At 64.9% G+C, this 26,851-nt stretch overlaps 4 protein-coding genes across 5 annotated transcripts; 1 reads left to right on the forward strand and 3 right to left on the reverse strand.

The window, feature by feature from the left end:
• Positions 1-16: 16 nt before the first annotated feature.
• Positions 17-3,303, forward strand: TRPT1 (tRNA phosphotransferase 1). Of its 2 annotated transcripts, XM_015273641.4 has the most exons (7): positions 17-79; positions 169-250; positions 1,020-1,177; positions 1,820-1,994; positions 2,393-2,449; positions 2,540-2,650; positions 3,159-3,303. In XM_015273641.4, exons 1-7 carry the CDS (start codon positions 41-43, stop codon positions 3,278-3,280), a joined length of 744 nt encoding a protein of 247 aa, XP_015129127.2. In that variant the 5' UTR covers positions 17-40; the 3' UTR covers positions 3,281-3,303. The 2 variants fall into 2 exon arrangements, with proteins under 2 accessions (XP_015129127.2, XP_025001423.1); XM_025145655.3 differs by lacking the exon at positions 2,540-2,650 and having other exon boundaries at positions 3,159-3,297.
• Positions 3,304-3,343: 40 nt separating this feature from the next.
• Positions 3,344-12,758, reverse strand: LOC107051471 (fermitin family homolog 3-like). The gene is given in 15 exon segments (XM_040655144.2): positions 3,344-3,691; positions 3,693-3,793; positions 4,426-4,567; positions 4,973-5,097; positions 5,884-6,114; positions 6,753-6,859; positions 7,446-7,570; positions 7,666-7,715; positions 8,058-8,201; positions 8,867-8,974; positions 9,092-9,194; positions 9,625-9,802; positions 10,030-10,170; positions 10,975-11,208; positions 12,530-12,758. Coding segments are annotated over 15 exon segments (2,085 nt in total). The 5' UTR covers positions 12,753-12,758; the 3' UTR covers positions 3,344-3,618.
• A 647-nt stretch (positions 12,759-13,405) lies between these two features.
• Positions 13,406-21,886, reverse strand: STIP1 (stress induced phosphoprotein 1). The gene is given in 15 exon segments (XM_040655146.2): positions 13,406-13,838; positions 14,303-14,475; positions 14,575-14,678; positions 14,793-14,829; positions 15,217-15,341; positions 15,418-15,514; positions 15,608-15,728; positions 15,835-15,937; positions 16,019-16,145; positions 16,237-16,302; positions 16,304-16,409; positions 17,022-17,163; positions 18,005-18,146; positions 19,672-19,881; positions 21,839-21,886. Coding segments are annotated over 15 exon segments (1,635 nt in total). The 5' UTR covers positions 21,848-21,886; the 3' UTR covers positions 13,406-13,765.
• A 1,462-nt stretch (positions 21,887-23,348) lies between these two features.
• On the reverse strand, positions 23,349-26,309 carry FLRT1 (fibronectin leucine rich transmembrane protein 1). The gene has a single exon (XM_025145510.2). It carries the CDS (start codon positions 25,290-25,292, stop codon positions 23,349-23,351), a length of 1,944 nt encoding a protein of 647 aa, XP_025001278.2. The 5' UTR covers positions 25,293-26,309.
• Between the last annotated feature and the right edge of the window lie 542 nt (positions 26,310-26,851).

Consider the following 26,851-nt stretch of genomic DNA (forward strand, 5'->3'; position numbering starts at 1 on the left):
CGTCGCAGCGCGCCGCGAGCTGGCGGTCACGTGACGGAGAATGGCGGCGCGCGGAGGGAGGAGGCGGCGGCGGGAAGAGGTGTGAGGGCGTGGCCAGGGCTGGAGGCGAGCGGGGATTGGTGGGGGCCGCTCCCACGTGACGCTGCGCCCCCCCCCACCCCCCCGCAGGACCCCCACGTGCGGCTCTCGAAGGCGCTGAGTTTCGTCCTGCGGCACGGCGCGCGCGACGCGGGGCTCCCCATGGGCGACGGTGCGTGTGGGCCCCGCAGGGCTCGGTAGGCCGCGGTGGGGCCCGGTACGCCGCCGTAGGTCTCGCTGGGCCGTAGTAGATCGCGGTAGGCTGCAGTAGGTCTCGGGAGGCCGCAGTAGTCCTCTGTAGGCCCCGATAGTCTCCTGTAGGCTGCAGTAGGCCTCGACAGGCCGTGGTAGGCCTCGATAGGCCGCAGTAGGCCTCGACAGGCTGTGGTAGGCCCCGGTAGGCCGCAGTAGGCCTCGATAGGCCATGGTAGGCCCCGGTAGGCCTCGATGAGACCTGGACTCGCAGATTCAGCCCCCCCCTCCGTCTTCCCCAGAGAGTCCCAGTGCTGCGGTGGATGCCCCCAAGGGCCGCAGAGCGCCCCAGGAACCCCCCAGGGCCACCCGAGAGCCCCGCGTGCCCCCATGGGCCTTCCCCGGGTCCAAGGGGACCTCCAGGACCTCCAGGTTCCCCTTGAGACCTTTCCTAAGGTCCCCCCCACCAACACCCCCAAATGCCTCCTGGGCATTCCCGTGGGACCCCCAACTACCCCTCATGATCCTTAAATGCCCCCAAGTGCCCCCCAGATCCCCAAATTCCCATCAGGACCTTTTTGGGACCCCCACATGCACCTCCCACAGACCCTCTGGGACACCCTGAATGATCCTCTACCGCGACTCCTGATCTCTGCCCCCCAGAACCCTTCGTTCCCCTTAGGCCAGGGTCTGGGAGCCCCAGTAATGGTCTGTGGGGGGGGCGGCGGGGGGGGGGGGGGATGTTACAGATGGTTTTGTGGAGGTGGGTGCCCTCCTGCGGCTGCCGCGCTTTGCGGGGGTGTCCGAGGAGGAGGTGCGGAGTGTGGTGGACGCCGACCCCAAAGGGCGCTTTGCGCTGCGCCCCAACCCGCTGCGCATCCGCGCCAACCAGGGACACTCACTGCAGGTGGGGGAGAGGGGGGGGTATGGGGGTACGTGGGGGTCACCGGAGGGGTCCTGCGGGTTTCCAGGGGGGTCTGGGGGACCTTAAGGTGAACGAAGGTGGGGACATGGGAGTCCCAGGGGGGATTTGGGGTCACTGGAGGGAGATGTCAGTCCTGGGTTGGCCAAGAGTGGGGATGTGGGAGTCCCAGGGGGGGATTTGGGAATCTTGGGTTGGCCGAGGGGGGGCTTCGGGATCCCTGGGGGGAGATGTGGGTCCTGGGGGTGTTGGGATTGGGGTATCAGAGAGGATCTGAGTTCGCAGGGGGGGATTTGGGGGACACTGGGAGGATTGTTGGGGTCTGTGTGGGAAGTGGTGATGTCTGGAAGGGATTTTGGGATCCCTGGGGACAATTTTGGGTGTCCATATGGGGGATCTGGGGTTCCTGGGGAGGGGGGGGGTCTCTGGGTGGGAATTTGTGGGGTCCCAAGCTTGGATTCAGCGTTTCAGGATATGGAGGTCGTTGAGGTGTTGTAGTATTCCTGGGGGCTGGGGAATTTGGGGTCCCGAAGGGGGGTGGAGGGTCCACAGGGGGATCTGGGGGGTCCTGGGGGAATCTGTGGGGTCTCTCTGCCGCCCCCCCCCCCCCCCCCCCCCCCCCCGCAGGTGCCAGCACTGGAGCTGACCCCACTGCTGACGGCGGACGCGCTGCCCCCCACCCTGGCACACGGCACCCGGCGCCGCTGCTGGGACAGCATCCGCAGGGGGGGGCTGGCGCCCATGGGACGCACCCACATCCACCTGGCGGGGGGGCTGCCGGGGGACCCCGGCGTGCGCAGTGGTAAGAGGGGGGCAGAGGGATTCCCCCCCCCCACCCTGGAGACCCCACCCCAAATAGTGCTCCCCCACCCCAGTATAACCCCTGGGACTGCACTCCATAAAGCCACAGAGGTCTCCCCAGCCCCCCCCATATTGCCCCAAGGATCGCCCCATAAGGAGTAAGGCCCCCCCCCATAACAGCAGAGGGCCCCTCACTCCCCCCCCCCAGCAGTAGCGACATGCAGACCCCCAGTAACAACCCCCACCACACCCACCCCCATAACCCTCTGCGGCGCCCCACAGAACCCCAACACTGATAGCCCCGGGGCGCCCCCCCATCCCCCCTAGATGCCCCTCATTCCCCCCCACACCCCCCAGGAAAGCCCCCTCCCCCCCCCCCACAGCTCCATCCCCCCCCAGGGATGCGCCTGGACTCCGACATCGCCATCATCATCGATGGTCCGCGGGCGCTGGCGGGTGAGTGGGGGCCCCTCTGCGGGGGAGGGCGGACCCCCGGGATGTGTGGGGGGGAGGGTGGTTCCACTGATGCCCCCCCCCCCCCCCCAGATGGGATCCCATTCTTCCGTTCAGCCAACGGAGTGATCCTGACCCCGGGGGATGGGGGGGGCCGACTGCCCCCCCGCTACTTCTTGCGTGTGCTGCAGCTGCGCCCCTTCCGTGAGCACCCCACAATTTGGGGGGGGGGGAACGCAGTGGGTTTTGGGGCTGGGAGGGGGCTCAGTGTCACCCATAGGGATGCGGCCATACAGACCCTCCCCCAAATGTCCCTGGTGAGCCCAGAAGTGCCCCCCCCCCCCCCCCCCCCGAGTCCGCATCTCAGTGGACCCCCCCCTCACTCCCACGACAGTGACCCCATATTAGGACCCCACCCCCAAACGGAGACCCCCACACTGAGGATTTCCATTCCCCCAATTTCAGACAATCCCCCCCCCCCCCCAACGCCTCCCCCAAAGATCCCAATATTGGGACCCCCCCCCCCCCCTCTCCAAAATCAACCCCCTCCCATCAAAACACCCCAATTCAGGCATTTCCCAAAGCCCCCCCCCCGCCACGGACCCCAATTCTGCTGCCCCCATTCCCCCCCCATCCCCCCCCAAAGCACTGTGCATAGAGGGAGGGGGAAGCAGGAGGAGTTCAGTGGTTTTATTGCCTCCCCCCCCCCCAGGGTGTCTGCTGCCTCTGGAGGGGCCGCTGCACGAGGATTCGGGGGACACAACGCTCTCACACGAGGAGTTGGGGGGCACGAGCCCCTTGCACGAGGATTTGGGGGGGGGGCAAAGCCATTAAACCATTTGCTGCCAGCTCACAAAGTGCTCCACGAGGACTTTGTATGAGGGTAGGGGGTGGGGGTGGGGGGGGGAGGGCAAAGGCAGTGCCAGCATCACACACAGGGACAGTGGTGCAAGGGGGTGGTGCACGAGAGTGTTTTGCACGAGGAGCTCTTTCACGCAAGGACTCCTTGCACAAAGAGCCCTTTGCACCACGAGCAAATGGAGACCCCTCCCACGAGGATCTCTCGCACCAGGAGCCCTTTGCACGAGGATCTCTCGCACCAGGAGCCCTTTGCACGAGGATCTCTCGCACCAGGAGCCCTTTGCACGAGGCCCCCACCCCCGAGCCCCCCCTCAGGGCTCCTCGTGCCCCCCCGTCAGCTTGTGGAACAGCTCCATGTCCAGGGGCTGCCCCGGCGTGCGCCCCCCCCAGGCAGACGTACCCCCCCAGGTACTCGTGCACCGTCTGGCACGAGGCCGACACGACGCTGAAGGCCACATTCAGGTGCTCCTCGAACTCCAGCGCCACCTGGGGGGGGGGGGGAGGAATGGATGGACCCCCCCGGTGCCTCCCAGTAACACCCCACGTCCCCCAAACCACCGCCTGCCCGCCTGGCACCCCCTGATCCGTGCACCCCCCCCTAAACTGCCCCATCAGCCCCCTAACGCTTTGTCCCCCCCCCCCTTACTGCTTGTCCCTTTATCACTACCACCCACCCCTTAGCTGTCTCAACCCCCCCCCCCATTCCCCCTTTACCCCCCCACTGTCCACCCCCCTCCATCCCCCCCATAGGTTATCCCAGACCCCCCACTGTCCCCCCCACCCATAGACTATCCCAGACCCCCCACTATCCCCTTGCCCCCCCTCCCCCACTGCCCACCCCATAGGCTATCCCAGACCCCCCACTGTCTCCTTGTCGTCCCCCCCATAGGCTATCCCAGACCCCCCACTATCCCCTTGCCCCCCCCCCTACTGTCCCCCCCTCCATAGGCTATCCCAGAACCCCCCCCGTCTCCTTGCCCCCCCCCCAGTGCCCCTATCCCAACCCCCCCCCACTGTCCCCTTGTTCCTTCATCACCCCCTTACCCCCACCCCATCAGCCCTCCCCTCCCCCCCGCCACTCCCCATCCCTTCACCCCCCCCCCTTTTTCCCCCCCCACCTGCCGGCTGTCCCAGTTGACGTTCCACTGCCGCAGGGCGCTGTACCTCCAGCTGCGGCTGATGGCGGCTGTTCCGGGCTCCATGCGCAGCAGCCGCGTGGGGCCGATGGCCAAAACCTCATCCCGACGGCTGCCCTGGAAGCTGGGGGGGGGGCGGGGGGAGGGGGCACATAGGGGGGGGCGGGGAGGGTCACAGGGGGCACCCCCGCATAGATTTGGGGACCCCACCCAGACGTCCGGGGAGCATTAAAACGGATGGGAAGACCTGAAATGGTGGGGACCCCCCCTCCCATCCAACCCAGGCACCTGAGACACCCCCCCCCCAAAGAAAATGGACTCAGATTCCCTTCTAAAAGACCTCTCCATCCCCCTCCCCCCCCAAAAAACCTCAGATTCCCCCCCCAGGCCTCCCTCCCTACCCCCGTTCCCCCCCCAACCCCCAGCTCCCCCCCCTTCCCCCACTCCCCAGGTCACCCCCATCCCCCCCAGCCCATCCGGGACCCCCCCCATCCCGCCCCCCCCATCCCGAGGTGCCCCCCCCCCGCACCGCACAACGAAGCAGGCCAGCCCGAAGCCCGGCAGTGCCCTCCAGGCCTGCAGGAACCGCAGCCGCGCCTCCGCCCCCCCCAGGGCCGCCACCCGCTGGTGGGCATCCAGGATGCGGGGCACCAGCTGGGGGGGGGGAATAAAAGGGGGGTCAGGGGGGTCTGGGACCCCCGTGGAGGGGATGCAGGGATATGGGGCAGGGGTGTAAGGGTGGGGGGGGTCGTGAGGGTCACAGGGCACAGAGAAAAGGGTTGTGGGGTGTATGGGATCCCCAGGGTATGGGGGGGGACGGCTCGTGGGGTGGGTCGGCTAAGGGGGCAGTGATGGGTCGGGGGGGTGAGGAGCCCCCCCTATAGGATGTGGTGTTAGGACCCCTATTGCTGGGGGGGGGGGGGGGCACCAAGAGGTGCATATGGGGATGGGGGCATCAATGGGGGGGGGCAGTGTGTGTATGGGGATGGGGGGGATCAGTGGGGGGGGCAGTGTGTGTATGGGGATGGGGGATCAATAGGGGGGGGGGCAGTGTGTGTATGGGGATGGGGGCATCAATGGGGGGGGGCGGTGTGTGTATGGGGATGGGGGGATTAATGGGGGGGGGCAGTGTGTGTATGGGGATGGGGGATCAATGGGGGGGGCAGTGTGTGTATGGGGATGGGGGCATCAATGGGGGGGGCAGTGTGTGTATGGGGATGGGGGATCAATGGGGGGGGGGCAGTGTGTGTATGGGGATGGGGGCATCAATGGGGGGGGCAGTGTGTGTATGGGGATGGGGGATCAATGGGGGGGGGGCAGTGTGTGTATGGGGATGGGGGATCAATGGGGGGGCAGTGTGTGTATGGGGATGGGGGATCAATGGGGGGGGCAGTGTGTGTATGGGGATGGGGGGGATCAATTGGGGGGGGGGTTCTGTACCTGCTTGGCCTTAAACTTGCGCTGGAAGCGTGGGGCGAGCAGCAGGCGGGGGTCGGGGGGGGGCGCGGCGTTGGTGGTCGCTGTGGGGGTGTCGGTGTCGGTGCCCCCCCCCGGGCGCAGCCCCAGCACTCCCAGCACCCCCCGCGCCTCCGCCCCGGATGCAGCGGTGGCCAAAGAGCGGCCGCAGGCGGCCAGGCGGCACCCGGCGAGCCACCGTGCGTACTGGGGGGCCTGGGGGGGCACAGGGAGGTCAGGGACCCCCCCACGGCATCCCCAGAGCTCCTCCATCCTCTCATTCGTCTCTAATGGCACCCACAGCCACGTTGGGGGGGGGGGTGGTTGGTTGGGAGGGTCCCCCCTCCCCAGGGATCCCCCGAAGTCCTCCAGGACACCCCCACCCCCCCCCCTAAAGCCATAAGGAGCCGATGTGGGATCCCAATAGGTCAAAGCCACCCCCCCCCCCCCCATTTAATACAGCAAACCCAGAGAGAATGCCAAGGACCCCCCCCCCCCCTCAGGGCCCCATAGGGACATACTGGGAGCCCCCCCCCCAAACCAATAAGGAACCCCCCACACATACACCCTTAGGACCCCCCCCAAATCCCCTAGGACCCCACCCCCCCAAAAAGCCCCCAGGACCCCCATTAAACTTCCCAGTAGCTCTTAGGTTCCCCCCCCCCCCACCCATAAGGACCCCCCCACTCCCATAACCCAACCATAACCTCTCCCAAACCCATACAACACCGCAGGGACCCCCATTTCCCCCCTCCCCATCACCCTCTTCCCACTGCCCCATATCCCAGGAGGGGTCTCTCGGACCCTCGGGGTGTCCTGGGGGGGTCCCCATGGCGCTGCCCCCCCCCACTCACATCGCGGCAGCGCAGCTGCACTTCACTCATCCCATCGGGGGCGGCCACCAGGAGGCGGATGCAGAACTTCTGGGCCCCCATGTCCACATCGGGGGTCACCTCACAGCCTGGGGGGGTGGGGGGGGGCACGGGGAGCAGCTGGGACCACCCCCCCATAATGCCCCGCATTGGGGTCATCCCAAAAGTTGGGGGTGGGGAGGGGGTCTGGAGGGGGGGGGGGGTCAGGGAGGAACATGAGGGAGGGGTTAGGGGGTCATGGAGAGAGATTTAGGGGTCTGGGGGGGCATTAGGGGGTCATGGAGAGGAACTTGGGGGGTCTGGGGGGGGTTTGGGGGTCTGGGAGGGGGGTTTAGGGGTCTGGGGGGGTGGTAAGGGGGTGCTGGGGGGAACCTGAGGGACTGGGGAGGTCTGAGGGGGAGACTGAAGGATCAGGGGAGGGCTCATGGGGGGATTATGGGGGGGGGGGTTATGGGGGAGGGATGTGGGGGTGTCGGGGGAGGGGGTCTCAGGGTGATGAATGGGGGGTGTGGGAGGGGGGACAGGGTGCAAAGTGGGGGGGGTTGGGAAGGTCTGGGGGGACAAGGTGGGCAGTTTTGGGGTTCCGCCTTTCGGCATGGGGGGGGGGAATGTGGGGGGGGGGGAAATGTGGGGGAGGATTTGGGGATTGGGGAGGGGGGGGGTTCGTGTTCTCACCCCTGAGGTTGAGCTGCTGCAGGGGCTCCCCCCGCCCGCGCCCCCCCGCTTTGTACCAGGCCAGCGAGGTGCCGCTCAGCACGGCCCAGTGGGGGCGGAACCCGCGCAGCGCCAGGCGGCGGGGCCTGGGGGGGCACGGGGGGGGTCAGCAGTGGGGGAGGGGCACCGAGGGGTACCCCCAAAATGCCCCCCCCCCCCTCCTCACCCCCCCAAACAGTACCTGTAGATCTCCAGCTCCTCTGACAGCTCAGGGATGGCAGGAAGGTCCTCCTGGGGGGGGGGGACGGGGTCCCAGTGGGTCCCAGTATCACCCAGTGCCCCCCCCCCCCAATAGATCCCTGCACAGTGTAAACCAGAGCCCCCCCACAACACACCACAGCCACACCAATACAGCCCAGTGCACTCCCAGTACAACCTGGTACCCCCCCCAGTACCTTCCAGTGTGCCCCAGTGCCCCCCCAGTACACTCCAGTGTGCCCCAGTGCCCCCCCAGTACACTCCAGTACACTCCAGTGCCCCCCCAGTACGCTCCAGTGTGCCCCAGTGCCCCCCCAGTACGCTCCAGTGTGCCCCAGTGCCCCCCCAGTATACCCAGTGCCCCGTCGTGCTCACCAGTGGTGCGGGGGTGTCCCCGGTGGGTCCCCCCCCCAGCGTCACCTCCAGGTTACTGAGTGCGGCCTCCAGGTCATCCACAGGGGTTTCCCCCCCCTGAGGCTCCCCCGGCCCCTCAGAGCCCCCCAACTCATCGATGTGGTACTGGGGGGGTTGGGGGGGGGGCAGTAAGATCAGGGGGTGTGCTGGGAACCCCCCACCACCACAGGGGGGGCTGGGGGGGGGGGGGATGTGGGGAGGGATTGAGGGAGTTCTAATGATGGAGGAGGGGGGATTTGGGGGTCTTGGGGGGGGGGGGGGGGGGGGTTGGAAGGGTTTGGGGTGGGGAGACTTGGGGGCAGGGGGGGCTCATGGGGGGGGGAGGGGGGGGGCAGAATGTGGGGAGCTCCAAAGGTTCTGGCCTGGGGATTTGATGTCCTATGAATTGAGGGGGGTCTCAGGGGGGGATTTGGGGTCTGGAAGGGATCTGAGGGGGTATCTGTGGGGTATAAAAGACTTTGGGGAGTGGGGGGAGTAATTTGGGGGTTTTGGGGGGGGGGTAATTTGGGGGCTTGCAGGTGGTGTGGGGGGATTTGGGGTGTAGAAGGGTCCGGGGGGGGGGGGGGGGGGGGGGGGGGATGTCGGTGGGGGGGCTCTGTGGTGCTTTGGAGTCTTCAGGGGGGACTCTGGAGCCAATTTGGGTGCGCTCGGTCCATTTTGGGGTGAACTGGGGTCATTGTAAGGGTTTTTTTTTTTGCCGGGGGGGGGGGGTGGGGGGGGGGCAGTGTGTGTGTGTTGGGGGTGGGGGGGGGCGGGGGGGGGTGGCAGACCTGCAGCGCAGCAAACAGCATCATCTCCTCCTCGGTGCAGTCCACCTCCTCCAGCAGCAGCGACCACCGCGCCTGCTCGTACAGCAGCGCCGCGCGCACCGCGTCCACCTGGGGGGCGGCGTGGGATCCATCGGGGGGCGTTGGGGGCATTTCAGGGGTCATCTGAGGGTATTTGGGGGGGGGGGGGGGGCGGGGGGGAAGGGGAGGGTGTTTTGGGGGGGGCACCTGGGGGTCGATGTCCATGAAGCAGTAATACTTGAAGCGCAGCAGCAGCTCCTCGTCGTCGCCCACCCCCTGCTGCATCAGCGAGCGCGACGACACCAACCAGCTGGGGGGGCAGGGGGGGGGGAAGGGAGCAGATTGGGACCCCCCCCCCCAAAAAAAAAACCCCTGTCCCCCCCTGGGTGCCCCCCATACTGCCCCCACAACAGCTCCCCAAAGCTGCCCCACCAAACGATCTCATTATGCTGCACACCAAATGCTGTGCTCCCCCCAACCGCAGCCCCCAGCTCCCCATTCTGCCCCCCCAAGCCCCCCCCCCAGTTTGCTCCCAGGACCCAATGACCCCTCAATTTGCCCCCCCCCAGCCAACCCGTTTCCCCCCCAGACCCCCACGACCCCCCCCATTTCTCCTGAAACACCCCATACCCCTCCCCCATAGCCCCCCAAGTCCCCATAACCCTACTTCCCCCTCAACCCACCCCCCCCCCCAGACCCCCAAATCTCCCCCCCCCCCCCCTCCCCCCACAACCCCATACCGTGAGTTGAGGCGGGTGCGATGCAGCAAGGGATTCCCTCGGGGTGGTCGGGGGGGGGCACAGGGTCCCAGCCCCCCCCGGGGAGCCACCAGCATCCAGTAACAGCTGGGGGTGCCCGGGGGGGCCCCCGGTGGGGGGAGCAGGTGGGGGGGAGGCTCCCTCCATGGCCCGTCCTGGCCTAAAGGGGGGGGGCACAGGGTTTGGCTGTATGGGGGAGCATGCAACCTTATTTGTGGAGGGTCATTATTTACTTGGGGAGGGGGGGGGTCCCATAATTTGAGAAGGGGTCCCCATTACCAAGGAGGCACATGTTAACTGGGGGGGGGGGCAATAATTTCTGGCAGGGTTTCCTTTGTGTTAGGGGGGTCCCCATTATTTTTTGGGGGGGGAGGGGGTCCCACTCACCAGGGGGCAGCACAACGGAGCTGAGGTCAAAGTCAACCCCCCCCGGGGGGGGTCCACCGCTGCCTTTCTTGCCCCCCCCTTCTTCCTCCTCCTCCTCCTCGGGGGGGCGCAGCAGCGACAGCTCCTCGGGGTACCGGATGCCTGCGCCCCACAGCCATGGGTCAGCACCCCACAGACCCCCATCGCCCCCCCCAGATTGCTCTTCAATGGCCCCAGGCCTCAGTATCGTACCCTTACATCTCCCAGCCCCCTCAAACCACCCCCTTAGCACCCCCCAGACTCCCTTTGACCCCCCCAGACCCCAACACCACCTCCTCCATCTCCCCTGACCCCCAAATCACCCCTTAAGTCCCCCCCAGACCCCTGTATCACCCCTCTTAGCACCCCTAAGAGTCCCTTTGATCCCCCCCAGACCCCAGTAACACCCCATCAACCCCCCCAGACCCCCAAATCTCCCCCTAAATGCTCCCCCAGACCCCTTAGCACCCCTCAGGCTCCCTTTGATCCCCCCAGCCCCCAGTATCACCCCCTCAACCCCCCCAGACCCCCAAATCTCCCCCTCAACCCCCCCCCAGCCCCCAGTATCACCTCCTCAACCCCCCCAGACCCCCAAATCCCCCCCTAAATTCTCCCCCAGACCCCTTAGCACCCCTCAGGCTCCCTTTGATCCCCCCCAGCCCCCAGTATCACTCCCTCTACACCCCCCGACCCCCAAATCTCCCCCTCAATCCCCCCCCCAGCCCCCAGTATCGCCCCCTCAACCCCCCCAGACCCCCAAATCTCCCCCTCAATCCCCCCCAGACCCCTTAGCACCCCTCAGGCTCCCTTTGATCCCCCCCAGCCCCCAGTATCACCCCCTCAACCTCCCCAGACCCCCAAATCTCCCCCCCAGTCCCCCCCCAGCCCCCAGTATCACCTCCCAGCCCCCCCAGGACCCTCCCCTACCCAGCAGGCGGCAGGCTTCGGCCACCACGCTGCACACGGGCTGGGCGAAGGAGAGCCGCAGGCGCAGACGGCGCCGGTTGGGCAGCCGCAGCCGAAGGGGTCGGTGCTGGGGGGCGAAGCGGAGCCGGGCGTCCGCCCCCACCCCGAGGGCATCCAACGTCCTCCCGGGGCGCAGCAGCCACTGGCAGCGCTGCTCCCACCACAGCGCGTGGTCAGACCAGTCCCGCTTCACCCCTGGGGGGGGAAATGGGGTTAGGGGGGGCTGTAGGGGGGATACAAAGGGTCGCTAGGGGCCTAGGGGGGCATCAGTGGGAGGCGAGGGGTGCTATGGGGGGTTAGTGGGATTCTAGGGAGGTTAGTGGGGTGCTATGGGGGGGTTAAAGGGGTTCTAGGGAGGTTAGTGGGGTGCTATGGGGGGTTAAAGGGGTTCTAGGGGGGTTACTGGGGTGCTATGGGGGGTTACTGGGGTTCTAGGGGGGTTAGTGGGGTGCTATGGGCGGTTACTAGGTTTCTAGGGGGGTTAGTGGGGTGCTATGGGGGGTTAGTGGGGTGCTATGGGGGCTTACTGGGGCTCTAGGGGGGTTAGTGGGGTTCTAGGGGGGTTAGTGGGGTGCTATGGGGGCTTACTGGGGTTCTAGGGGGATAAGTGGGGTTCTAGAGGGGTTAGTGGGGTTCTAGAAGGGTTAATGGGGTGCTATGGGGGGTTAGTGGGGTGCTATGGGGGGGGTTATGGGGTGCTATGGGAGTCACTGGCAATTAGAGGGTGCTATGGGGAGGTTATGGGGTACTGTGGGGGTTATTGGGAATGCCAAGGGGTGCTATGGGGGTTTATTGGGGTGCTAAGAGATGCCATAGGGTGCTATAGGGCTACTGGGAGGTTATGGGGTGCTACAGGTGTCATTGGGATGCTAGGGGGTGCTGTGGGAAGGTTATGGGATGCTGTGGGGGTTATTGGGGTGCTAAGAGATACCACAGGGTGCTATATAGGGCTATTGGGAGATTATGGGGTGCTACAGGGGGTCATTGGGGTGCTTGGGGGGGCTCAGTGCAGTGCTATGGGGGCTATTAGGGTGCTAAGAGATGCTACAGGGTACTATAGGGTTCATTAGGGTGCTGGGAAAGTACTATGGGGTCTCAGCTGCACCCCTAAAAGGGGAGCAGGTGGGGGCTACAGGGGTCCAGCTGCACCCCCAGAGCACAAAGGGAACATGGGGGACCCCTCCCCCCCCCCGCACAGCCTCAGGGCTATTTATACCCACGGTCTCTTTATCACCCCCAGCCAGGGGGAGACGCTGGGGGGGGGACACGGAAATGGGGTGGCCCTGGGACCCCCGATAAGGGCTGCCCCCCCCCCAGCCACATCCTGCCCCCACCCCCCCACTGCAGCCACTCAGCACCGCGTGATGCTTGGGGTGTGGGGGGGGAAGTAACCCTCTGCTATGGGGCTGAGGAGTTATGCCCCCTCCCCGCCCCACGCTACGGGACAGAAGGATGCAAGGGGGGGTCCCACACCCCTGTCCCCCTCCCCAGGCCCCCCCCCGGCCCCATAGCTCACCCACAGTCTCCACCACCCTCAGCATAAGGCCGCCGACGTGCAGGTCCCCGGTGACGCGCAGGCTGAGGGTGACGGTGGCCGGGGGGGGCCCAGAGGAGGGTCCCCCCTTGGCGGTGGGGGGGTCGGGGGCGTTTTCAGGACCCCCTGAAGCCCCCTCCACCTCCACCTGCAGCTCAAAGGAGCCATCGATGCTCTCCCCCGTTGCCGTCTTCAGCCCCGCCATGGCCCCAATGGCCCCGGGTCCCCCCCAGCAGAGGAAGTGGTGGCAGGGAGGGAACAGTGCCCTTACGTCACCCCCCCCCCACATCCCCTCCTCCCCCCCCCCGCCATAGGGCTGCCCTATAGGGCCCCCCCAACATCCCCGGGTGCTCCACAGCTCCCTGCTGCCCTCCCTTCATGTTCCACCCCCCTCCCCCCCCCCCCCCCCCACTTCAAATACTGCCCCCCCCCCCATAACCCCTGGTTTTATTTGGGGTCCCGACTGCCCCGATTTTAGGGGGGGCCCTTCCGGGGTGCACGTGTCAGTGGGGTGGAGCCGGAAGTGGAACTCGGGGCGTCCATTTGGGCCCCCCACAGCAATGACACCACTGGGGGGTGTGTGTGTGTGTGTGTATTCCACCCCCCCCTCACTCTCGTGCAGAGGGAACCTCACTGGGGTGGGTGCCCCCCAAGCATCAACCCCCCCCCCCGCCCCCCCCAAAGCTCCTCACAGCCCACTCAAAGCCCCCACACCCCCTTAAAAAGGGCCCCATTTACCCCCTCGCCCTCCCCCCCACCTCCATATCCAGGCACCCCCCTTTTGCCCCCCTTCTGCCCCCCCCCAAACTTCTGGACCCCCCCCTGCCCCCAGTCTCCCCTCAGAAGCCATGACCTGGCAACTGCTCCGCTCTTTATTGGGGCCGCGGCGACCCAAAACCGAGACAACAGGGTTTTTTTTTGTGGGGGGAGGGGAGGAGGAGGAGAAGGGGAAGAGGGGACAACACCCCACCTCCCCCTCCCCCTCCCCCCCCCCCAAAACTCCAACCCCCCCCCCCCCCCCCCTTGTGGGGACACCAAGACCCCCCACATGGGGGCTGCAGCATCTCTGGTAGCCCCAAGGCGATGGGAGGGGGGCTGCTTCCCAGGTGGGGTTCCCTTCCACCTCACCCCCCCTCCCTGCCCCTCCCCCAATTTTTTTGGGGGGGGTCTCCCATGGGCGTTGGGGGGGGGAGGGGGGCACACTCGGACACGGTGACATCACCGGATGGCGATCAGCCCGACGTCCATCAGCTTCTGGATCTTCTGGGCAATGACGGGGTTCTTCAGGTGCCTGGGGGGGGTGGGGGGGGGGGGTCAGAGGGAACATGGGGACACCCAGACCCTTCCCATGGCCCCAGGGAATGGCAGGGACCCCCCAGTGACACCCCAAGAGGCATTGGGGACACACGGTGACACTCCAAGAGGTGCTGAGGACACCATGGGGACCCCAGTGACACCCCCATGGGGCCCTGGGGACACAGGGTGACAACTCAGGAACCCCCCAGTGACACCCCAAGAGGTGTTGGGGACACAGGGTGACAACTCAGGGACCCCCACTGACACCCCAAGAGGTGTTGGGGACACACAGTGACACCCCATGAGATCCTCAGGCCCAATCCACGACACAACGCCCGCTGCAAGTGACACCAGGAGGGATGGAGCACAGCGGGGGGGTGGGGGGGGGGGCAGTTTGTGCCCCCCCTGAGGGTGCTGGGGACACCGGGACACCTTAGGGCCCCCCCCGGCCCCACTCACTCGCTGAGGGCCTGGGGGTCCTTCTGCATCTGCTCGAGGATGAGGCGCATGGCGGGGTCGCTCATGATCTGCTGCACCTCGGGGTCGGCCATGGCGCGCCGCTTCACCTCCTCGGGGTTGTCGTTGCGGTTGTACTGAGCCAGCAGGCAGCGCTGGTAACCCTCAGCAGCCTCCTGTGGGGGGGGGGGGGGGGGGAGGAGAAAAAGGGGGTGATGGGGCTGTCCTCGTGACCCCCAGGGGGTTTGGGGAGGGGGAAGGCTGAAGGGGCTCACCTTACAGTTGGCATCGAGGTCCAGGGCGCGCTGGTACACGTCCATGGCTTTGCTGTAGTCCTTCATGGCCTCCAGGGCTGCCGCTTTCCGGGTGTAGCCTTTAACTGAAGGGGAACACAAGGTGGGGGGGTTGGGGGGCACCCCAAGAAAACAGACCGCTCCCAGAGCCAAGAACTGCCCCCCCAAACCCCCCGTTCAGCCTGTGCGGTGGCACTCACTAAAGGTGGGCTCCAGGCGGATGCATTCCTCGCAGTCCTGGGGGGAAAAATGGGGGCGGTAGTGGCATAAATTTGTCCCTGAGGGGGTCCCAAAATCCTTGAGCACCCATTGGGGGTGGGTGTAAGCCCGAAGGTGCCCAGAGAACCCCAACATTTGCACAAAACAGCCTCAAATATCCTAAGCGAAACCCGCTCCCCCCCTCCAATCTGGATCCCCACCCCATAGAAGCCCCCAACCCTTAAACCACAGCCTCGAATCCTCCATTTGTGCCCCAAAATTCACTTATGGAGTCCCCCAGACTCCCTGGGTGAGCTCTGAACCCCCAAGCCAGCTCCCCAGACCCCCTGGGTACCCCCAAAGCCTCAGACCCCATCCTCAAACTCCCCCAGCCCCCCCCTCCCCCCCTCCCCAGGTGCCCCCCACCTTCAGCGCCAGCGGGAACTCCAGCAGCTTGGTGTAGCAGGCAGCACGGTTGCTGTACAGCTTGGCATCATGCGGGTTGCGCCGGATGGCCTCGGTGTAGTGCTTCATGGCACGGGGGTAATCCCCTTTTGGGAGGGAGGGGGGGGGGGTCAGTCTGAAGTTTGGGGGATCCCCACTGCCCCCCCAGTTCCCAACCCTCACCTTTCTGGAAGCACTCGTTGCCTTTGTTCTTCTCCTCCAGCGCCAGGTTGGGGTCGATGTACGCCAGCCGCTCCTGCTCCTTCAGGATCTTCTCCGCCTGTACAACACAGCATGGGGTTGGGGGAAGGAAGGGGGGGGGGGGCTGCACCCTGCTGCCCCCCACCCCACCCCAGAGCCCCCCCGGCAGCACCTGCTGGCACTTCTTGAGCACGTCGGGCGTGCGGTGCTCGGCCAGGGACTTGTTGTAGAAGTGCACAGCATCCTTGTAGCGCTCCTCCTTGAAGTACGAGTTGCCGATGCGGGCGTACGCTCTGTTTTATTGCGGAGGGGGGGGGGGGGAGCAGGGCAGCATTAGGGGCTGCCCCCCCAAAACGTGCCCCCCCACCCCAGCCAAAAGGTGCGCTCTGCTCCGCTCACTTGGCGATCTGCCTGTAGTCCTCCCTGTTCTCCCGGCCCACCTCGATGGCTTTTTCGCACAGCTCACGGCACCGGTTGTAGTCGCCCTTCTCGAAGTAGACAGCTATAGGGGGGAGTCGGGGGGTTGTGGATGAGGGGGGGGGGCTGTTTTTTGGGGTGCTGCCCCCCCCGGCACGCCGCTCACCAGCCTGGTTGGTGATGTAGGTCATGTTGGTGGGGTCCAGCTCCTCGGCGCGGTCGTAGTGTGCCAGGGCAGTGCTGAAGTCCTTCCGCTTGTAGGCCTCGTTGCCCAGCTCCTTCTCCCGCTGCGCCTGCAGCCGCCATGGCCAAGTTGGTTAAAAGGCCTAAAATTAGGGGAGGGGTCGGGGGGGGGGGGGCTGGAGAGGTGTGGGGGGGTCTGACCTGCTTCTTGTTCTCAGGGAGGTCCTGCTGCATGGGCTCAGGGCGCGGGTCGGGCCGAGGGGGGGGGTGGGGGCGGCGGGGGGGACATGGCTTCCTCCTCCTCCTCAGCCCCACTCAGATCCACCCCCAGGAGAACGCTGAGTGTCGTCATCACCCGGGGGTCCTGCAGCTTCCTGGGGGGGCACAGGGGGGTGGGTGGGTGGGGGATCGGCCCCCCCTAAGATCCATCCCAGCGCCCCACTGAAACCCACCCTAATCCGCCACTACCCCAAATCCTGCCCCAAAACCCTCCCCAGGACCCAAGACTCATCCCCAGACTTGCTCCAACACTCCCCAAGAGCCTAAGAGCCACCCCAGAATTCACCCTAGTCCCCCCCATCACCCCAAATGCTGCCCCAATTATCCCCAACCCCACCCAGAACACCAAATCCAGCCCCACACGCCCCAGAACACACCTTAATCCCCCCCCAGAACCCCCAAATCCCACTCTAGTACCCCCAAACCCACTCCAAATCCACCCCTAAAACCGCTCCAAATCCCAACCTTCCCCCAAATCCACGTTAAGAGCTTCAGACTCACCCCACACATCCCCCAAAACCCGCTCCAACCCCCCCCGCCCCCTTTAATCCTACCCCAAACACTCCCAGAACCCCACCCCAAATCCCTCCTACCGCCCCCAAATCTGCCCCAGGTACCCCAGCAGCCTAAGACACGGCCCAGATCTCCCCCCTTAGCCCACCCCCCACCCCCCCAGCCTCCCCAGTTCCCCCCCAGCCCCCACGCACGTGCCCAGCTCGGCGGGCTGTGTGCGCAGCTGCTCCAGCAGCTCCCGGTAGCTGGGGTCCCCCAGCAGCGCCCGCGTCCGGGGGTCCGCCTCCAGCTTGGCGTAGAGGTTGGGGACACTGAAGGGGTTCAGCAGTTTCCGCTCTGGGGAGGGGGCACGGGGGAGGGGGCATGGGGGTCAGGGAGGCCCCAGTACCCCCAGGTTCCAGCTGAGACCTCTCCACGCTGTGCCCCCCCGGGACAGCATCCTGCAGGGTGCCCTTCTTCCTCTGTGGGACCCCCAAGACCCTTCAGCTGCCGCCAGCCCCACTCTGAGATTCCAAAGCCCCTCAGGACCCCTCGCTGGGAGCCCACAATCTCTCAGGGACCCCCAGCCCCGCTACGGAACCCCCCCCTAAAATCCCTCAAAACCCCAATCTCCCTCAGGACTCCTCCAACCCCGTTCTGAGAACTCAAAACCCATTCATGACTCCCCACATTCCCGCTTAAAACACCTCAAATCCCACTCTGATCCCCCCCGCCCCCCACACACACTGTGACCCCCCCCCCCAACCCCTTAAAGTCTCCCTCAGCCCTCTACCGGGACCCCAAAACTGCCCCAGGACCCCTCTAACTCTATTCTAGGACCACAAAACCCATTCAGGATCCCCCCCAGCCCCATTCTGCAGCCCCAGACTCCCCTCAAGACCCCTCTAACTCCACTCTCAGATGCAAAATACCCATTAGGACCCTCCCACTCCCACTCCAGGACCCCAAAATTCACTCCAAATCCCTCCACTACATGACCCCAAGACTCCCCCAGCCCTACTCTGTAACCCCCCCCCACGTCCCCTCTAACTTCACTCGGGGACCCAGAACCCCCACCAGGATCCCCTCCAGCCCCGTTCTACGGCTCAAAACCCCCTCAAGATCCCTCTGACCCCACCCAGTGACCCCAAAACACCCCCTCAGTGACCCCCAAACCCTCCCCTCCCTCCACCCTCACCGGCCAGCCTGGCCTCCATGTTGTGCAGCCCCTCCCGCAGCTGTGCGTTGCCAGGCTCGTGCTTCAGCCCCTCCTCATACGTGGCCTTGGCCTCCTCAAAGCGGTTCAGGAACTCCAGCGCCGCTGCCTTGCGTGAGTAGCCCTGTGTGGGGACATCGTGACGTCACCGTGACGTCACTGCGACGCCCCTGTGCCACCGTCACAGCGACGACAGCACCGTGATGATGTCACGCTCCCCCCACAGATGCACCAAAGGCATTCAGGGCCACCCCGTGACTCCACGCTGTGCTGACAGCAGGACGTCATGGTGACATCACAACAGCACTGCAATGATGTCATGGTGACATCATGCCCCCAAAAGGCCTCAGCATGGCTCAGGGTCCCCCGTGCTGCCACTCTGGGCGAGCAGTCCTATGTCAGCGGTGACAAAATGACATCGTGATGATGTCACAGGGTACCATGGTGACGTGGCGATGACATCAGAAGCCCCACAGCAGTCCAGGAGCTCCACCACCACTGCTTTGTTTGAGCAGCCCCATACAGGGACAGTTCTGTGACATCACAGTGATGTCACCACCGCAATGCTGCTGCGGTGATGTCACCATCAGAGTCGCCATGGTGACGTGACGGAGGTGTCACACAGCCCCAAACTCACTGCAGTGCCTCAGGAGCTCCACAAGCACCACGGTGACACCACGACAGAGTGCAGGGTGCTGTGGTGACATCACTGCGTTGGGCTCAGCCCCCATTGCACAGCCCTGTGTGATGCTGAGACCACGACATCACTGCGACATCACAGTGGTGACATCACTGTGACACCAGCACGACCCCCAAACACCTCCCAGTGCTTCAGAGAGCCCAGCAGTGCTCTGTGCGAGCAGCACCACGCACAGGTGACAGCACAGCATCACGGCGATGGTGTGACCACATCACAATGATGTCAGCACAATATCTGATGACGTGACCACATCACAGTGACATCAACACAATGTCACAATGACAGTGTGACCACATCACAGGGACATCAATGTGACATAATGGTGTGACCACATCACAGTGACATCAGCACATCATGGTGATGGTGTGACCACATCACAGTGACGTCAGCATGACATCATGCTGTGACAACATCACAGTGACATCAGCATGACATCATGGTGATGGTGTGACCACACACAGCAACATCAACGTGACATCGTAGTGTGACCACATCACAGTGACATCAGCATGACATCATGATAATGGCATAAGCACATCACAGTGACATCAGCACATCACGGTGTCGGTGTGCCCACATCACAGCGACATCAATGTGACATCATGGTGTGACCACATCACAGTGACATCAGCACAACATCATAGTGTGACCACATCACAGTGACATCAGCACATGACGGTGACGGTGTGCCCACATCACAGTGACATCAGCACAACATCATAGTGTGACCACATCACAGTGACATCAGCACATGACGGTGATGGTGTGACCACATCACAGTGACATCAGCACGACGTCACAGCGTCAGGAGGAGCCCAAACACCACAGGGCACTTCCAAGACGCCAGCATTACCACTCCACACAACACCCCGGTGATGACGGACCCCCCCAAACCGATGCAGAGCCGCTGCCCCACGCCGGCGGGGACGTCCCGGTGCCAGCAGCCCACCTTGGCCCAGTCGGGGCGCAGCTCAATGGTGCGGCAGGCATCAGCCAGGGCGCGGCTGTAGTCGCCCTGCTTGGCGTAGGCAGCCGAGCGGTTGCTGTACAGGACGTGGTTGTGGGCGTCGAGGGCGATGGCCGCCGTGTAGTGCCGCACCGCTGCGCCGATGTCCCCCGCTGCCAGAGCCTGATTGCCCCGCTCCTTCAGAGCCTGCGCCTGGGGGGGGGGAAGGGAGAGGGAGAAGGAAGGAAGGGATGGGGAGAGGTGGAACGGGGTGAGGAAGAGAAGGGAGAGGGAAGAGGAAAGAAGAGATGGGGAGAGGAACAATCGGTTGAGGAAGAGAAGGGAGAGGGAAAAAAAGGATGGGGAGAGGGACAACGGGGCGAGGAAGAGAAGGGAGAGGGAAGAGGGAAAAAAGGATGGGGAGAGGGACAATGGGACGAGGAAGAGAAGGGAGAGAGAAGAGGAGAGAAGGAATGGGGAAAGGCAGAATGGGGCGAGGAAGAGAAGGGAGAGGGAAGAGGGAAAAAAAGGATGGGGAGAGGGGCAACAGGGCGAGGAAGAGAAGGGAGAGGGAAGAGGAAAAAAGGATGGGGAAAGGGAGAACGGAGTGACGAAGAGAAGAGGGAGGGAAGAGGAAAGAAGGGATGGGGAAAGGCAGAATGGGGTGAGGAAGAGAAGGGAGAGGGAAGAGGAAAGAATGGATGGGGAGAGGGAGAATGGGATGAGAAAAAGAAGAGAGAGGGAGGTAGAACGAAGGAAGCAGTGTAGGATTGAGAGAAGAAAATAAGAGGGAAGGAAAGAGAAATGAGAAGCAGACAGAGAAAGGAAAGGAAGAAGGAAAGAAGGCAGGAAGGGATGGGGAGAGAAAGGAAGAATGAAAGAAGTAAAGACAGCGTGAGGTTGAGGGGAGGAAATGAGAGAGAAGGAATGAGGAGGAGGAGAGAGGAAGGGATGGGGAGAGGGAAAAGGGGGGAGAGGATGAGAAGGGAGAGGGAAGAAGAATAAAAGAAGCAATGAGTGTGAGAATGAGGGGAGAAAATGAGAAAGGAAAGGAAGGGAATGAGAAAGGGGAGAATAAAACGGAAAGAAAGAGTGAGAAAAAGCAATAAAGAACATATATATAATGTGAGGTGAAAAAGTAGGAAAAAAAAAGAGAAATGAGATAAAGAAATAGAAGAACCAGCAAGAAAATGATGGGAAAAGGAAAAAAGAACAAAAGAGATAAAAACAGTGCGAGTTTGAAGGGAAAAACGAGAGAAAAAGAGGATAAGAGACACGAAGAGGAGGGAAAGATGGAACAGTGAGGAAATAAGATGAGAATGGGATGGAGAGAAATGAGGAAAAGGACAACGAGGAGAAAGAGAAGAAAAGGAGACGATGTGGAGAAAAAAGAAAAAAAAGAAAAGAAAATAGAAAATGCACAACAATAAATCCGTGAGCAAACAGAACTCAGTGCCAACCCATGCTTTCCACACTGCCTGCTCAGCTCCATGCTGGGACCCCTCCCAGCCCCAACACCCCCACACCCCTCAGGGCTGAGTGTGGAGGCCCCAAACCCCCCCAGGGTTCCCCCCCAGCCCCATTTTGGGACCACAGACCCCCCCAGAGCCCCCCCCGGGCCCCACAGCACTGCTGGGATCACCATTAACTCCACTACAGGGCCGCAGTTCCCCTCAGGACCCTTCAGCCCCCCTTCAAGGCCCCAAATCACCTCCAGGTCCCCCCTCAGGACCCCAAACCGCCTCAGGAAGCCTTTAACCCCAATTTAAGGCCACAAATTACCTCAGCATCGCCCCCCACACCCATTTCAGGGCCTCAGAATCCCGTCCAGCCCCATTCTGGAGCCCCAAATCCCCTCAGGATCCCTCCCTGAGGCCGCAAAGCCCCCCGGGGGCTCCCCCTTACCGCCACCCCCCGGGCCCAGACCCCCCAGGACCCCCCCAAACCCCCACTGAAAGCCCCCAACCCCCTCAGCACCGCCCCGGCCCCACCGCAGGGCCCGGCGTTACCTCACCGCCTCCCCGTCCCACGACACCAAACCCCCTCAGCACGCCCCCAACCCTCCATTGAAGCCCCCGACCCCTCCGGATTCGCCTCCAACACCGCTGCCCGGACCTCCCCCCCAGGACCCCCGGACCCCCGTTCCCCCCTCCGACAGCCCCGCCCCCACCTCCTCCATGGCGCCGCCGTTCCCAACCCGCTCCGCTCCGCGCCTGCCACCGCGCGCCGCCTTCTGGAAGCTGCTAGAAGCCTCCGGCCCCGCCCCCCGGCTCCCATTGGCCCGCCGGCGCCCACGCGCCCTCCCATTGGCTGTACGCGAGCAGTGCTGCTCGCGATTGGTAGGAGGGACAAACAGCTCCCGCCCCCTCGCGCTCCGCCTCCTTGCCGGAAGCCGGAAGTAAGGCCCGCCCCGCGCGCTGATTGGCTGAGGAAGAAGAGCTCACACCGCCCCATTGGTGGAAAGTCTCCATGGCCTTCTGGAATTTTCGACCTCTGCCATTGGTTGCGCGAGATGTCAATCATGGCGAGGGAGTGCGGAGGTCGCACTGCGGCGCCCCCTGGCGGCGGGGAGGACTCGCGCTGGTTCTTCTCACGGGAGGGGGCGGGGCTTGCACGAGGGGGCGGGGCTTGCACCACGGGATGCTGTCCTGTCCTGAGACGGCGTCGGGGGGGGGGGGGGGGGGGGGGGGGGATTTAAAGCCGGGACCCTCCGACCCTTCCTCCACAGAGTGCCCCTTGTGCAAGCCCCGCCCCCTCGTGCAAACCACACCTCTCGTGCAACACCCTCTCGCTCTTTGCACACGCGCGTGCTCCTGGCGCAAAGAACCAAGCGACGCCAAAAGGAACGGCCGCGTTTATTTTTCTGTTGGGGAGGGGGGGGCTGTGGGGGGGGGGGGGAGCAGAGAGGGGCCGGGGGCGGTTTTTGCCCATTTCTGTCCTTTTTACCCCCATTTTCACCACCGGCCCTGGGGGGGTGAAGGCACCTCGGGGGGAGGGGCACTTTGGTTGGTGCGGATTTGGTTCCGGGGGGGGGGGAGGCGTTCCTTCCCCCCCCTCCCCCCCCCCAAAGGCCCCCAACAGTCTTTGCACCAAAATCCGCCTTTTTTTCCCCCAAAGTGGTGACAAAAAGGAAAAAAAAAACTCCTTAAAAACAGCCAAAGTGCCCCAAAAAGGGCCGGGGGGGGGGGGGGGGGGGCAGCAGGGGGGGGACAGCCCCCAAAGTGGTCTTGGATGGCCTCGAAGTTTGGGAGGGGGGGGGGGGAAATGTCTCCATGGGGGTCCCTAAAATGGAGGGAGGTCTCCCCCAAAATGTCCCCAAACGGGGGGGGGTCCCGAAGTGTCCCTATGGGGAACCCCGAAAAGATGGGGAGGTCCCCAAATGTCCCTTAAGAGGGGTTCCCCAAACGGGGGGGGGGACGCAAAGTGTCTGTAAGTGGAAGGGGGGGACCCCAAAAGTGTCCTCTCAGAGGGGTCCCCCAAATGCAGAGGTCCCGAAGCGCCCTTTGGGGGACCCTCAAAAGAAGGGGGGGATTCCCAATGTCCTCTGCGGTGGGGGTCCCCAAACTATGGGGTGTGCCGCACACGTCCCCAATGAGGGGGTCCCCAAAATGTCCTCAATAAAGGGGGGGGGGTGGGGGCCCTCAAAATAAGGCCCCTCGACCCCCTTCCCCCCCCCCCCCTCAGGATCCCCCCCCGCCGCCCCCCAGCACTCCATGGGGCACCGCGCCCCCCCGGTACCCCCGAGCCGCGGGAGGGGGCGGGGGAGGCGGCGGGGGGGGGTACACCGTGCGGATCCCCCCGTCCTCGGGGGGGGGGCGGAGGGGTCTGAGCGCCAAGCCCCCCCCTCCCCCCTTCCCCCCCCCCCCGCGATGCAAAGGCGGGGGCAGCCCCCCCCCGCCCCTCCGCCGCCTCCAACACCCCCCCACCACCCCCAGCGCCAACAGCGCCGCCGCCGCCGCCCCCCCCGCCGCCGCCCGAGGGAAAACCGGGGGGGGCGCGTGAGGCGAAGCGGGGGTCCCGGAGTTGGGGGGCGACGGATCGCCCCCCCCGGCCCGCGCCTGAGCACAAAGCGGGGGGGGCAGAGCGCCGGGGGCGTCGAGGACGGACAGACAGACGCGGTACGGAGCGAACGGCTGCAGCGCCGTCACCACGTACTCCCCCCGCTCCCCCCGCACCAACGTCTCGGTGACGGACCCCCCCCCGGGCCGCAGCCAACTGAGCCGTAACGACGCGCCGGGGGGGGCGGGCGGCCAACGGACCCTCAATGCCCCCCCCGGGGCCGATTGGACCCAAAGCCCCGGGGGGGAAACGGCCGCGGGGGGTTCGGCGGCACCCGGCGGGATCGCAGCGCCCGGAGCGCCCGCCGTGCCCGGAGCGACCGCGACCCCCGGCGGGACCGCGACCCCCGGCTGAGCCCCGACGCCCGGCTGAGCGCCGACCCCCGGCTGAGCCCCGACGCCCGGCTGGCCCCCGACCCCATGTTGGCCCCCGACCCCCGGCTGACCCCCGGCCCCCCGTGCGCCGGACGCGACGGCAACGCCCGGCGCGCCGTTGGCGGGCGCGGGGGTCCCGCAGGCGTCCATCTCCCCCCGCAGCTCCCCCACGGGCAGCCCCCGCAGCCGGGCGGGCGCCTGGCACAGCAGCCCCCGCACCTCCAGCCCCCCGGCCGCCCGCCGCCGCACCCAGTCCCGCAGCCAGGCCAGGTTGCAGCCGCAGAACCACGGGTTGTTGCGCAGCCCCAGGTGGCTGAGGCGGCTCAGGTCGTCGAACAGCCCCCGGGGCAGCGTGGTCAGGTTGTTGTCCGACAGGTCCAGGCGCTCCAACGCCCGCATCCGCGACAGGGAGCCGGCCGGCACGTGGCTGATGGCGTTGGCCGCCAGCGATAAGCGGCGCAGCCGCGCCCGGGGGAGGTTGGCCGGCGGAGCGGCCAAAGCGTTGCGGCCCAGCGACAGCTCGCTGAGGTTGTAGAGGCGGCTGAACGTGTCGTCCGCCATGCGCTGGTTGGCCAGCAGGTTCCCGTCCAGCACCAGGCGGCGCAGCGCCGGCAGCCCCTCGAAGGCGCGCAGCGGGATGGTGTGGATGCGGTTGTCGTCCAGGCGCAGCTCCTCCAGCGCCGGCGGGAGGCCGGGCGGGACGCTGCTCAGGTGGTTGCGGGACAGGAACAGCAGCCGCAGCCGGCCGCTCTCGGCGAACGCGTCCTCCTCGATGCCGGCGGCCGACACCGAGTTGTCGTCCAGGTGCAGCCGCTCCAGCAGCGGCGCCCGCGCCAGGGACCGGCGGCACAGCCCGCGCACGTTGTTGTCCTGCAGGTGCAGCTCCCGCAGCGCCGGCGGGAGGTGGCGCGGCAGCTGCTCCAGGGCGTTGGCGTACAGGTAGAGGACGCGCAGCGCCTGCAGGCGGCCCAGGCGGGGGGGGATCCCGGCGTCGCCGATGCGGTTGTTTTGCAGGAAGAGGGTGGTGGCCCCCGGAGGGACCCCCTCGGGGACGGCCGTCAGCCCGCGGTCGTTGCAGTACACGCGGCCCCCGGCGCAGCGGCACACGGACGGGCACGGAGCCGCGCCGCCCCACAGCGAGGCCAGGAGGGCGAGCGCCCAGGGGAGGGGGGGCGGGGGAGGGGGGGCCATGGGGGGGGCTGCGGGGGGGGAGCGCGGAGGTGGGACCCCCCGTAAGGTGGAGGGGGCGTCACCCCGACCGTCGCCCCGGCGGCCCCATCCCGTCGCCGTTCCCACCCCTCACCCCGTGTCAGCCTACTGCTCATCCCATCCATCCCATCCTTCCCATCCCATCCCATCCATCCATCCATCCCATCTCATATACTCCAATCCCATCCCATCCATCCAATCCCATCCCATCCATCCACCCATCCCATCCCATCCATCCCATCCCATCCCATCCATCCATCCCATCTCATATACTCCAATCCCATCCCATCCATCCATCCCATCTCATATACTCCAATCCCATCCCACCCATCCACCCATCCCATCCATCCCATCCCATATACTCCAATCCCATCCCATCCATCCATCCCATCCCAACCCATACCACCTCACCTCAATCCCATCCCATCCATCCATCCCATCCCATCCCATCCCATCCATCCCATCCCATCTCATATACCCCAATCCCATCCCATCCCATCCCATCTATCCCATCCCATCCCATATACCCCAATCCCATCCCATCCATCCCATCCCATCCCATCCCATCCCATCCATCCCATCCCATACCACCTCACCTCAATCCCATCCCATCCATCCCATCCCATCCCACCCCCAGGTCCAATCCCCATCCCAATCCCCGACTCCCTCTGTCTCCAGTCCTCACCCCACCCCAATCCCAATATAACCCCAATCCCATCCCATCCCTAATTCCAATTCTACACAACCCCAAATAATCCAAATCTCCATCCCCATTCCGTTCCTAATCCCAATCCCATCCCAATCCCATCCCAATCCCGATATAATCCCAATATACTCCCAATCCCAATATACTCCCAATCCCAACCCAATATAATCCCAATCCCCATTCCATTCCTAATCCCAACCCCAATATAATTCCAATGTACCCCCAATCTCAATACAATCCCAACCCCACCCCAATCCCAATGTGATCATAATCCCAATTCCACCATAATCCAATCCCACCCCAACACCAATATACTCCCAATCCCAATACATTCCCAACCCCAATACAATCCCAACCCCAATCCAATCCCAACCCCACTCCAATCCCAACCCCAGTATACTCCCAACCCCACTCCAATCCCAACCCCCATCCAATCCCAACCCCAATGCACTCCCAACCCCAATATACTCCCAACCCCACTCCAATCCCAACCCCAATCCAATCCCAACCCCAATCCAATCCCAACCCCAATCCAATCCCAAACCCAATACAGTCCCAACCTCAATACACTCCCAATCCCAATACAATCCCAACCCCAATCCAATCCCAATCCCACTCCAATCCCAACCCCACTCCAACCCCAATCGCACCCCGTGCTCCCCCTCTCCGCCCCCTCCCCTACCTCAGTCGTGGGGGTGCTCCCAGCACACGACGTCCCCGTGCTGTCCCCGTGCCGTGGCCGTGCCGTGGCCGTGCCGTGGCCGTGCTGTGGCCGTGCCGCGGTTGCTACCGGCTCCGGTGCCCCATGGCTGCGCCGCGCGGCCGCTCCCGGGGG

This window comes from Gallus gallus, chromosome 39 (assembly GCF_016699485.2).
Source record: "Gallus gallus isolate bGalGal1 chromosome 39, bGalGal1.mat.broiler.GRCg7b, whole genome shotgun sequence".
NCBI classification, from domain to species: Eukaryota; Metazoa; Chordata; class Aves; order Galliformes; family Phasianidae; genus Gallus; species Gallus gallus.

Coding starts and splice junctions, on each gene's coding strand:
- TRPT1 (XM_015273641.4), top strand. CDS start 41: ATGGCGGCGCGCGGAGGGAGGAGGCGGCGGCGGGAAGAG. Junction 80..168: donor GGAGGCGGCGGCGGGAAGAG/GTGTGAGGGCGT, acceptor ACCCCCCCGCAG/GACCCCCACGTGCGGCTCTC. Junction 2,651..3,158: donor GCTGCAGCTGCGCCCCTTCC/GTGAGCACCCCA, acceptor CCCCCCCCCCAG/GGTGTCTGCTGCCTCTGGAG.
- FLRT1 (XM_025145510.2), bottom strand. CDS start 25,292: ATGGCCCCCCCTCCCCCGCCCCCCCTCCCCTGGGCGCTCGCCCTCCTG.